We start from the raw sequence: 13,037 nt of genomic DNA on the forward strand, positions 1-13,037 counted from the left end.
CATGATTCTCGGTAACAACAAGGTATCAGCCACAGTTGAGGGAAAGAGAACGTGAAAACTGAATAGTGTAAGTGTAAGAGTAACAAACATGTCCATCCACAACCAGTTTTCGACCACCCAAGATACAGCGTAAAATGTGGAAGGTGGGAAAGTTTTTTCTAAAAGGAATGGACAATAATAAGCCTAGCTGCAGTTGACTGGCATGGTAAGATAGCGATATAGCTAAGTGTCACTGTACTAGAAATTACTACATTGTTCCTATGATGAGTTTTATTTTTTTTAAGTCTTTCCAGTAAATTAAAAATTTGATTATTAGTCGTCAGATAAAGTTTTTGTTGGATCATAACATATAGAATCATATAATAATTTCTAGTCATTATATATATACATGTCAAAGCAAATTTATTAAAAAAAATTCTACCCAAGTTTTTGTAATTAATTTACAATTTTTTATAACTTAAATATGTTTTTAATTTCTTTACTAAATATCTTGTTAGTTCCCCAGTAGTTAAAAATAATTGTTAATTGAACATCCAAACTGCCATAAATGAGGTAGAAGGAACTGATTTTTTTTTATAAATTTAAAAGATTAAAAAATACAGCTTTTAATTTTAAAGATTAAAAAAATTAAATTTAAGGGACTAAAAATATATTTAAATATTTTTTAATTATTTATTTTTGTGCACTACATGAATCGCGGGCTAACGATTTCAAAGAAGTTTGTGCCCAAAAAAAGATACAATATAATTTATAAGAGTTGATATTAAATGGAAAAATATATTTATAAGAACACCCAAAATGTTATTCAACACTTAAGGCGAGAAAAAAAAACACTACAAGGAAGAAAAATAACTATTACTAGAAAATATGAATGATCCAAGAGGGGGTGAATTAAATCCTATTGAAATAAAAAAAAAAAAAAACTACAGGAATTTGAAAAAAAAAACATTATATTTATAGCCAATGGCTTTGTGATACATATAAGCCATTCTGAAAGCTGTTTAATTTCCTTTTTGCTTGCCAGCTGGTGTGAAGGTATAAAATATAATTAATAAATATAATTAATACATTGTTAGTATGAGTTCTGCTGACTGGAGTTCAATTTGGACACTGTATGTTATGTATTTTTTTCTTTTTCTAATCTTTGATTTTGGCTGTATGTTTCTTGTCCCCAGTTAAGTGTCATCTTAACATAAAAGACTAACGCAGTTAAATTTGTATGAAACAATCCTTCAATCAAAGCTAATATTTTGAATAAATTATACACTCATTATCTTACTTCAAAGATGGGATCACACTATAAACAGGGAGATGATCATCTTGAATTACTTAAGAACTAGTGCTTTATATCCACCACAATGATGTACGAGTTGTGTGACTTGCCGAGAGGGCAGGGACACAACATATTTTTCATAATTATCATGTCTGTAGTCTCATAATTTATTTTCATATAATGTTTTAGAATTTAGATATTGAAAAATATTGATATTCTAAGAACTTAATATCTAGGTGATTTATATCTACAAATAAAATAATATTGTTTAGTCTGATTTATGTATTTTTCGTAACGTAAATTATTTGATATAACTCTTAAGGAATTATGAGCAATATTAGATGATTTAAACTCTCTTACTTGAAAGATCATGATTAAAGTATGTTAGTGGATCGGGGTAATAATCAGTTTAATGTTAAATAAAGAAAAATCATTTACGATTATATCTAGAGTAGTTCTGGTAAATTGAGTCTCCAACATGTCCTATAACTCATCATCATTTCACAATTTCGAGCGTTTGTTTTCTTACCTTTACACATTTCTTGCTTTGTAGTTAATTTACATCAATTTATATTTATGCATAATCAATGAAAAAGATTCGATTTGATCCACCAATTACTTAAAAATTATATATATATAACCTTTGAGTACAGTAAAATTTTTGTAGACTCAACATTCGATCTTATCATTTTATTTACTACTGACACAAATTGATACGCTTCAATGAATAAACAAGTATCATGCTAGATTTCAACAAAAATCAAAGGAAAATGAGGTCAACCGATGGATAAGAAGGGGAATACAGCTAATGGTCATTTGAGTACTCCACATCAAACATTCTTTCAATCATAAAAAAAAAAAATAAGGACTATGCCACCATTATTTCAAATATTTGATATGTTTTCCAATTCACATCGGCATCCACCCCTAAAAAACTTCATTTTTATCCATCTCCTCTTTGATTTTTTTTATTTTTTACATTTTATCTTAAAAAATTCAACACCATGCTTTTCATAGAACCTGATTAGTGTAGTCATGCCCCGGGCTATGTTTCTTAGTACTCTCTAAATGTCTGAAAATGATTTTACTTGCCTGAAATCTACATTGGCATTTCTCTGCGTTACAAATCTTTTACTCTTTTAGCTAGCTGCACTGAAAGAATTTCATCAACACATATTAGGCACCATTGCTAAATCTTTTTTATTTAAGCAGCTGGTGGGACTTTTTTGTTGTATTATGACATTAAAAAACTTAAAAATTAACAATAACATAACGTTCCTGTGTATTAATTAAGGATCATAACACAACTTCATTTCATTCAAGTATGAGGATGCATAACCAACACATAAAGTTTTTACCTTAGCTATATCATACATATATATTTATATTACAATAATTACATAGCCATGTATAGAAATAGAACTCAAATTTTGTAGCTGCAGTATGTAGTGTAAGGTTGCTTAAGAGCAATCTATAGTTTCCACCTCCATGACATTTGTGGCACCACCAACTGCATGGCTTTCAGAACTGGAAACCAAAGTGATCAAAAAATCAAATATATCAGTGGCTATAACAGCAGAAGCCAAGTCCTCTTTGTGCAAAGTCCTCCTTTTGCCTTGGATGGCCATGATCCAGGACCTTCTAGTAAGTTCCTCAATGAAGAGCTCACAAGCCTTGGAGAAAATAATTGGAGCCTCACCTGATATCATCTTAACATCCTCCCCAGAATTCTTCATGATCTTCTTGATCCTTGCCAAGGGCAGTGAGTGGGGCCCTGTCCTTCCTGATACCCCACCACACAGTAACCCTGAATATGCACCAGCTTGTCTCATATTTGTTCTACTTCACTCCTATGTGTTTCTGAGTTAACTTCAGCTTTAGTAGTCTCTTAGTTGTAGCATCAGTGTCAAGTTTGAGTGTTATATATGCCATTTCCTTTGAAGCTTTCATAGTTTCACTCCAATAACATGGCCGGCCAAGCCTGCTTTAGCCGTCTAATTGGAACTCTAATAAATTAATTGGAGATTATGAATTCTTAATTAGACCCCTTGACTCCAAGACACTTACTGTATTTATTTATTTAAAAATTTGTTGCTCGTGTCAAGAAACATTAGGGATCCTGAAATTAAAAAGAGTATGTAATGATTTGTGACTGATTTCTTTGTAAAGTCTTATAAACAAAGGCTTAATTATTAAAATGTTTCCTTAATTATTTTTAAAGTTTAATTAAGTCTCTCAATTTTTAAAATATTTAATCAGATTCTTAATTTTTTCAAAATGTCTCAGTCAATTACTTTTCATACAATTGAATTTGACATGTTACAAATATAAATTTAGAAGTTCGATTTAGTCCTTTATTTATTTATTTAGTTCAATTTGATTATTTATTTATTTGATTTAATTTGATCCTTTAATTATTAAAAATTTTAATTTGATTTGTCTGCTATTTTTTGTAATGAAAAATAAGCTTATTTTATATCAGACATAAAAGCTGGGTAAATAAAATGGGAAATACAATTACTTGGTTGTTAAAAAATGATCTTAATGCTCTAACTAAACTATAAGCGATATTATTAGTTCACCTCCGATTAGTATGCTATTAAAAGGTTTAATGTTGGTTCCTCATTTTTCAAAATCGTCCCAATCTTCCTCTTTTTATTCATTTGAAATTAATATTATTACTGTTGTAAATATCGCGCGGTGATTCAGATCTGTGATCGAATACCGGTAGTTTTGAACTGATACTATTTAAATTTTAAATTATTAAATTTTAACCATTTAAAATATTAAATTGTTATAAATATTAAATTTTTATATTAGTAAATATTACTATAAACTAATTAAATAAATTTTCACAAATAAACTAATTAAATAATTTATTAAATTAAATTAATTAAATCTTTAACTCTATTAATTATGTAACGAAAGCTGACGGTTACCGTGTCTATTTGTACTTTCATTTCCTGTATTTTATGCACAAATCTTTGAAATCAGAAAACAAATTAAAAATAAATTGGTGTAAGATTTATAATTAAAAAATAAAAACAGAATAAAAACACGAAACAAAAGCAAAAATAAATGTCATCTAAAAAAATTTGAATCACACACAATTTTATAATATAACCTCACTATTCTTAATTTTTGGTGGTGAATGCTCACTTGTGCATGTAGTGGAGATAAATTCACAAATGGAGAATTACTAAAAGATTACGTCCCTTCACTGCTTTTGGAAGCTATATATTGATCAACAGTTCAACACCAATAGGAGAAGCTATTTCACATTTAAATGAGTAACATCCTTATATCTTCTTATATATAACTTTTAGAATAATGATGTACTAATGTTACATACGAGCAAGTGTAAACAAGAATCAAAGAAGAGTGAATTGTTGTTATGGAACTCGATTCATCGATCCTACTTGAAATGCTCAACGTGTGAGTTGTCTGACAATTGTTGTTTGTAGTAGTGTTCGTTTTCATTAGTGATTTTAAATTTAAATCTTAAGTGTATAGTTAATTTATTAAATATTTAGAACATGATAATTTTGTGTGTCCCTTTCAAATATGCATGTTGTCTTATAAAAATAAAAAACTTGATTGGTGACTATCAGTGCCTTAATGGACGGCCGAATTTTGCCAAAACTATGACTTAACTGCTTCTATCTTCCATTGAACTTTATTGTTGGTGTCTAAGCTTATGTAGCCTGGTCCTAGTTCACTAGTTCGCCCATACAATTAATTTAATGAAAATTTACTTGTTGTTTTGCCATTAATTAAGAATTTAATTTTTATTTATTATTAATGTAAATTGTATATTATTAATTAATTAAAATAATTTTAAGTATAATTTTTTAGATAATTATTATACAAGTCAATAATTTTATCATACATGAATTCATAAATGGATAATAGTGTAAAAATATTATTTATTAGTTTAAAAGATCATCTAAAAAAAGTGTAAAAAATATTATACCGTTAATGCATCTTAGTTAATTTTTAATCTTAAAAAATTTAAGTTTTAAATTAAGCACACTGAAATTATTCTAATTAAATTATTTTTAATTTTAAAAATAAAATTTAAATTTTAAATTAAAAATACTATAATTAAAAATAATTCTGTCACACATAAAATTAAATCTCTGTTTGATAACTTTATGATTATTAAAACTTCAAATTTATTTTTAAATCATAAAAAAAGAGACAATCTAAATAAAGAGTCCCTTCCTCTTTATATATTTTACCTTTTCAATTATAAAGGTTTTACAACAAGTTGTTTGGTTTTTTTTTTTTTTCTCTCCAAACAAAATAGATGAAGAGACCCTTTTTTGCTCCCTCTCCCTTCTCTCAAACAAGAGAGGATATATATGCTTTTTATTTTATTCCCTTCCCACTCCTCACCTTCTCTATTAGTAGCTGTTAGCTGAGGATTATAATAAACGTGACCTTACTATGTGAAAGCCTTATGGTCCATTATGTATTAAAAAGAAATAAAAACAATTGATTGATAATGATTTGATTTGTGTAGACAAAACACAGAAGTGATCTGAGGCTCCTAAAAAGAATTGAAAGTAACTAGCATATGGAGTAAATTAATTCACACATGTGTCCCTTAAAAATTAGATAGAACATATAAATAAATTATTTCCAACTAAATACTATGGAGTATAATATTCTAACTTAACAAACAGATACAGATATTTTTTTCCAAAGTTTTTGGCCCACAAGAAAAGTGTTCTATACGTGATGATACATAGCCGTTTTCTTATGGACCAATTGAGCAGGTTCTTTGACTTGGGAGTCTCACGCTTCCAATCACTAAACTTTGCTTAAGCAATGTTTCAAAGGAAACCACCCTAGCAAATTGTTCTTTCCCACTCTCACTATGCCCACCTAAAACTATTTCTTTCTACTTTTCTTCTCTCCAATCACGTGTCCACGAGTGTTCCACGTTGTTTCTTAAGGAAACTGCACCCCAGTCCGTTAAGTCTCCTATTTACTACTTCTATAATTGTCACAACCACCCCCAACATGCCCCCGCTGTGTGATTTATAACAAGTAACGTATAATATTATTCTGTCCACAACCAACCTCACAAGTTGCATTTATTTGTTACTAAATGAATGCTTTTCACTGATTTGTTTACCCGTAAAACATCATGGTCATTCTTGTGTTCACACTTCACACAATCCAGTTTTTTTTTTTGAAGTGATAGAATGGTGACACCCCACTACTAGACAAGGGGTCAATAACATGTTGGGATTGTAAGCAGAGACTCACCCAGAACATCGCTGCAAAGACCTAAGCAATTTACAATCCAGGTTGTTTTTGCCTTTGGTATATCATGAATCACCATATATGTATGTAGCTGAAGTACCATAGTTCTCTTGAAAAGTTACAACATGAAGAACCATATTATGCCTTTTATGAGAATTATTTTCCTTTGTTATCACATACTTGTCTATCTTTCTGGAATTTCCTTGGCACTTGACTCAATTTCTCAAGACCTGTCCCTAAGTGATGATGGTAAAAACACCACCTTGGTTTCTAAAGATGGAACCTTTGAACTTGGATTTTTCACCCCAGGGAACTCCCAGAAACGTTACCTGGGAATTTGGTACAGGAAAATCCCTATTCAAACTGTGGTTTGGGTTGCAAACAGGCTCAATCCAATCAATGATTCATCTGGCATCTTGAGAATGAACCCAAGCACTGGGACCCTTGTCCTCACACATAATGGCACTGTTATTTGGTCTACAGCATCTATAAGAAGACCAGAGAGTCCAGTGGCACTTCTCTTAAATTCTGGCAATCTTGTGATAAGAGATGAGAAAGATGCAAACAGCGAGGACTATTTGTGGGAGAGCTTTAACTACCCTACTGATACTTTCTTACCTGAGATGAAGTTTGGTTGGGACTTGAGAACTGGTCTTAATAGGAAGCTAATAGCTTGGAAGAGTCCTGATGATCCATCTCCTAGTGACTTCTCTTTTGGTATGGTGCTCAATAACTACCCTGAAGCATACATGATGAAGGGTGATCAAAAGTTCTACCGAAGTGGACCATGGAATGGCTTGCATTCAAGTGGTTCACCACAAGTTAAGGCCAACCCCATTTATGACTTCAAGTTTGTTTCCAACAAGGATGAACTTTACTACACATACAGCCTTAAGAACTCGTCTATGATCTCAAGGTTGGTGCTAAATGCAACAAGCTACGTTCGTAAGCGGTATGTGTGGATTGAATCAAAGCAAAGATGGGAGGTGTACACTTCAGTGCCACTGGACTTATGTGACAGCTATTCCCTTTGTGGAGCTAATGCAAATTGTGTAATTTCAGATTCACCAGTGTGCCAATGTTTGCAAGGGTTCAAGCCTAAGTTACCTGAAGCATGGAGCTCAATGGATTGGTCTCATGGATGCATCCGCAATAAGGAATTAAGCTGTGAGAACAAGAACAAGGATGGATTTAACAAATTGACTTTGCTGAAAACGCCTGACACTACACATAGTTGGCTGGATCAGACCATTGGGTTAGAGGAATGCAAAGCCAAGTGCTTGGATAACTGTTCTTGTATGGCTTACGCGAATTCTGATATCAGTGGACAAGGAAGTGGCTGTGCTATGTGGTTTGGTGATCTAATTGATATTAGACAGTTCGCAGCTGGAGGCCAGGATGTATATGTTCGAATTGATGCTTCAGAATTAGGTAGGAACTTGGCTTTGCCACTAAGTATTAGTCTTTCTTCAAATAAATTTCTTAGCTAGGATACATTTTCATATGTGAATATTTATGTTACCTTTGCAAATTTGTGATCAAATTTAATTAGAACACGCCAATGAGGGCCACAAGAAGGGTGGAGTCCTAGTGGCAGTAACAGTTACTTTGGCCTTGGCTGCAGTTGCTGGAATACTAATAATACTTGGTTGGTGTTATAGAAAGAAATCACGTTGCAGTGTCAAAGGTAAAATTCACATTTCTGTTCCTGTTCTCATAAAGAAAAAATTCTTTGTATTGCTTTATTAATGTTTGTAGTATTGTATTAGATGTATGCATATTATTTGACAACCATACAGTGATCTGAAAAACAAAAACCATAGAAGTAAATAGTGTACAGGTTCCACTGAAGCTAATTTGGTTCACCTTCTTTGGTCAATAACTGCATGCTAAATAAGAATTTTGTTGAATTCAGTTTGAAATAACAGGACAAAAAGTTTTATGGACGTTGAAAAGTCATGACAAACACTTGTTCTGAATTCTTTCTTCAATGGAGGCTATTTATGATTGCAGCCAATTTATATAAATCATATTATGCACAGGACTTTTTTGTTTTTTCAGTTTTGTCTGGATAATGTGTTGGAAAAGGTAAATCAAAATGAACTTTTAATTGATTATCTCAAAATTAACTTAGTTAAAACTGAAACACTTTTTCCTGTGTATAGTTTCAACTTGGAGGTACTAGCTCTCTTGTTTCCTTAATTATTTCTTTGCATTTGAAGGAGGGAAAGTGGAATAACTCAGAGTAGGATATAAGAAATTTTCATTTTATCAAAAGATGAAATTCTAGTCCTTTCAAAAATTAAAAGAAATGTGCTGAAATGTTTATCACAATCTGAAACACCTACTTATACTATGTCAGAGAGATCAGACTTCAGTATCAAATCAAATCAAAACAGTGGAATGCAAGTGGATGATATGGACCTACCAGTTTTTGACTTGTCAACAATAGCTAAGGCCACTAGCAACTTCACAGTCAAGAACAAAATTGGAGAAGGTGGTTTTGGACCTGTATACAGGGTAATTTGCTTATAGATTATTATGGCATTAAGAATTGAGGAATAAAATGAAAACCTCTTGATTTCTTTCAAATGATCAATTTGAAAATTAAAATTTTCAGGGAAGTCTAACAGATGGGCAAGAAATTGCTGTGAAGAGGCTTTCAGCAAGCTCAGGACAAGGATTGACCGAATTCAAGAACGAAGTAAAATTGATTGCAAAACTTCAACACCGCAATCTTGTAAAGCTTCTTGGATGTTGCCTTGAAGGAGAGGAAAAAATGTTGGTTTATGAGTACATGCTTAATGGTAGCTTGGACTCATTTATTTTTGGTATGGATGCAAGGAATGAATTGTATTTTAAATGGTTAAGACTAGTTTCATGATTTGAGTAGCCCTTAACCACTTTCCACAGTAGAACAGTTTTTAACTGCATATAATCAAATTGATTTTTTTATGTGATGGAAATCTGGCAGATGAGCAAAGAAGTGGATCACTGGACTGGTCAAAGCGCTTCAACATTATATGTGGAATTGCCAAGGGCCTTCTCTATCTTCATCAGGATTCTAGACTAAGGATTATCCACAGAGATCTCAAAGCAAGTAATGTTTTACTTGACAGTGAGTTGAACCCCAAAATTTCTGATTTTGGCATGGCTAGAATTTTTGGTGTAGATCAGCAAGAAGGAAACACAAAGAGAATAGTTGGGACATAGTAAGTGAATAAATGTTTTTCCAATCAAGCTGAATTCATGACATCAATTTTCTCCTAGTTAAGGCCTTAAGAGCTGCATTTCAAAATGTGTTCTGCAGCGGTTACATGGCACCAGAATATGCAACTGATGGGCTATTTTCAGTGAAATCTGATGTTTTCAGCTTTGGAGTTTTACTGCTGGAGATTATATCAGGAAAAAGAAGTAGAGGATATTACAATCAGAACCACAGCCAGAATCTCATTGGCCATGTAAGTAATGAGAGACATATTGTAAACTCACATGTGTCAAAAATGTGTGTATCCTTTATGACAAGAAATTTTAAATTTTTAATGTCTTTCAGGCATGGAAACTATGGAAAGAAGGAAGACCACTAGAACTGATAGATAAAAGCATAGAAGACTCGAGTTCTCTATCGCAAATGTTGCATTGCATTCATGTTAGTCTCTTGTGTGTTCAACAGAATCCAGAGGATAGGCCTGGAATGTCTAGTGTGCTCCTAATGTTAGTGAGTGAGCTTGAATTGCCTGAGCCAAAACAGCCAGGATTCTTTGGAAAATATTCAGGTGAAGCAGACTCCTCCACAAGTAAGCAGCAACTAAGTTCCACAAATGAAATAACCATTACCTTATTAGAAGCGCGTTGATACATTCTTTGCTAGTCACATTCATCATCTACTTTGTATAGACGCATTATATTGTGTTAGACTCAAGGTCAAGGACTATATTCTCTCACTCTTTCTTCCTTCTGTGTGAAGTTGTGATTAAGCATACTGATGTTGAAACAGAACACTCAAAACATGGTAGCGCGTGAAGAACTGCAAATATTATATCACAAAAAAAGAATAAATTGGCCTCAAAAGTAACCAATAAATCAAATTTGTGGTTTCCTACTTTTTCCATATATACCTTGAAACTGGGTCAGACTCTTGCTTTCAAGTCAATAATACCATGAATTCTCTGTAACTACTAGTCTTGTTTGAGAAGATATAACAACTTGTTAACATCATGTGTTTACTAAATTATCATTTTCTATGTTTCTTTATTTTCTAGATGTTAAAAGAACAAATAATTAAAAATCTAGCTGGGTTGAGATAACACAAGCTACGATGCTTCAAAATTACCAAGCTTTTAAACTAATCTAGAAAAGGTCTGAAATCAAGTTCACCAATCCTTAAGTAGAAAGTTAGAGCGATTTTGATACTGTTTAGTGTGTATGGATTAATTAGTTTTTAGAATAAACACTTTTTTTTTTATGTAACTTCCTGAAAGAAATTTTCAGAAAAGAAATTATTAATTCACCTGAAATAAGTGTTTCCAAACATGTCTCTAAATGAAGCTATTCTACAAAAACCATCATTATTAGCTTCTAGATGTACTCTGTAATTAAATTGTTTAGCATGAGGCCGAGCCATCTTTCAGCATTATGGCGAACATCTCAACAATCACATCAAGGTTTTGTTATTGGCCTGGTTCTATATCTGACTAAAGCGGAGTCAGAAAAGCAGAAAGATTCAATGACACTTATGCACGACAAGTTCTAATAAGTGTGTTCTTACTTCTTGGAATACTATTTGCAACCTCAAATCCCTTTGTATGTAAAGTTTTTTCACTCTAGAGCCTCTGAGACAATTTATAAAATGAAATAAGCACTAATAGGGAAGTGAGCTTGAGTTATTTTTAACTTGAGGTTTGGCCATTTGGGATTTAACAAAGTGTTAACGACTGGGGACAATGAATTTTCCTTAAACAGCGTTCTGGCTAATTGAGATTTTTGGTGTACAATGACGATTTTAAAATATGGTTGTGATTTCATCACAATCTTTAGTATTGTAGGAAATTGTAAATAATGTAGTTGATGTGATCTTAATAGCGGCTGTAATAGTTATGAAGACTCCCGAAACTTTGAGGCGGGGGCTAAAATTACAATTATGAACCATTTTTTAAAACCTTGACGATAATAAAATTCAAACATAAGACTTTAATTATACAAACCAACTACATAAATCTCGTATAGTGAGAGGTTAATTGAGATTTGTGTGAGACTCTATCAGCAAATTAACACAAATGTTAGCCACCCCACAAGCATCGGGGACCATATATCACTTTGCCTGCAGAGAAATTCAAAATTCCATCACAGCTTTGTATAAAACTAAAACCAATTAAAAGCTATGATAAAATAAGTTGTTATCCTCAACTCTTATCTTATTTTTGCTTAACATGCAAAGAACTTCCGTTTTCTTCAACTGGGCCTACAATTTCATATCCTCTTAACTTCCCAAAAACGTGACATCATAAAGAGTGAATGGACAAGGAACTTTAACAATTTTTTTCCCCTTGATCAACAAATGATGTAGAAATACTAGAATTATGAAAAAGCAATTTAAAAGGTGAACACTAGTCACTTGTTAGCTTTCAACCTTCATGCTTAGCAACGACGCCATTTCTAGTTTCAGCCCTCTCATGCACTTTACAGTTAATCCCTTTTGAATTTCTTGTAAGCTAAAAGTCTAAAAACCCAAATTTAGACGCCGCGTACGTCCACACTCCACACTAAAAAAACATAGCCACAAAATTGACCTTCACCCTAGCTAGGAAATCAAGTTATAGCTGGCAAGAGCAAAATAAAGAAAAAGAGGAAGAGAATCAAGATTTGTTGTGAATGGACCACAATATATTTAGAGAGGAGCAAAAAGTCTCTCCACTAGGATGCTGTCCTTATCGTGTAGAATTAGGTGTTATCCATCTTTCACGGGTCCAATCAAATCATAAGTTCCCCAAAATCTTAGGTTATTTATCCACATCTTATATATATATATATATATATATATATATATATATATATATATATATATATATATATATATATATATATATATATATATATATATACACATTACGTTAATTACAGTTTTATTTTGCACTATGGAATTGAACCTAAGGGAGAACAAATCTCCTCTATTGTTCATTTGTATGCCGAATGCATATGTAGCTAACCATGTGCAATTGCAATTGCATACGAAGAATTTGGTGTAAAAAGATATATATATATATATATATATATAGATGCAGTAGATATGCTTTGTACCAAACATTGTTTAAAGATTCCCAGGTTGGTTCCTTCTCTGGGATTGAGTGATTTGACGTCTAATAGAATATTAATTTGACTATATGAATTAATAATTAACCATGCACGAAGCAATATATGAATAGAAGTACGTATGATTATATATATATATATATATATATATATATATATATATATATATATATATATATAA

General features: G+C 31.8%; 2 protein-coding genes across 3 annotated transcripts; one reads left to right on the forward strand and one right to left on the reverse strand.

Annotated features, from left to right (window-relative positions):
• Positions 1-2,556: 2,556 nt before the first annotated feature.
• Positions 2,557-3,231, reverse strand: NF-YC12 (nuclear factor Y transcription factor). Its single transcript, XM_003541816.5, has one exon. It carries the CDS (start codon positions 3,103-3,105, stop codon positions 2,734-2,736), a length of 372 nt encoding a protein of 123 aa, XP_003541864.1. The 5' UTR covers positions 3,106-3,231; the 3' UTR covers positions 2,557-2,733.
• A 2,870-nt stretch (positions 3,232-6,101) lies between these two features.
• Positions 6,102-10,491, forward strand: LOC100778155 (G-type lectin S-receptor-like serine/threonine-protein kinase At4g27290). 2 transcript variants are annotated; one of them, XM_006594734.4, is made up of 7 exons: positions 6,102-7,978; positions 8,172-8,234; positions 8,910-9,067; positions 9,168-9,378; positions 9,522-9,759; positions 9,858-10,008; positions 10,101-10,491. In XM_006594734.4, the coding sequence occupies exons 1-7, from the start codon at positions 6,673-6,675 to the stop codon at positions 10,401-10,403; spliced, it is 2,430 nt and encodes an 809-aa protein (XP_006594797.1). In that variant the 5' UTR covers positions 6,102-6,672; the 3' UTR covers positions 10,404-10,491. The 2 variants fall into 2 exon arrangements, with proteins under 2 accessions (XP_006594797.1, XP_006594796.1); XM_006594733.4 differs by having other exon boundaries at positions 6,105-7,978; positions 8,100-8,234.
• Positions 10,492-13,037: the final 2,546 nt, after the last annotated feature.

This window comes from Glycine max, chromosome 13, assembly GCF_000004515.6.
Source record: "Glycine max cultivar Williams 82 chromosome 13, Glycine_max_v4.0, whole genome shotgun sequence".
NCBI lineage: Eukaryota > Viridiplantae > Streptophyta > Magnoliopsida > Fabales > Fabaceae > Glycine > Glycine max.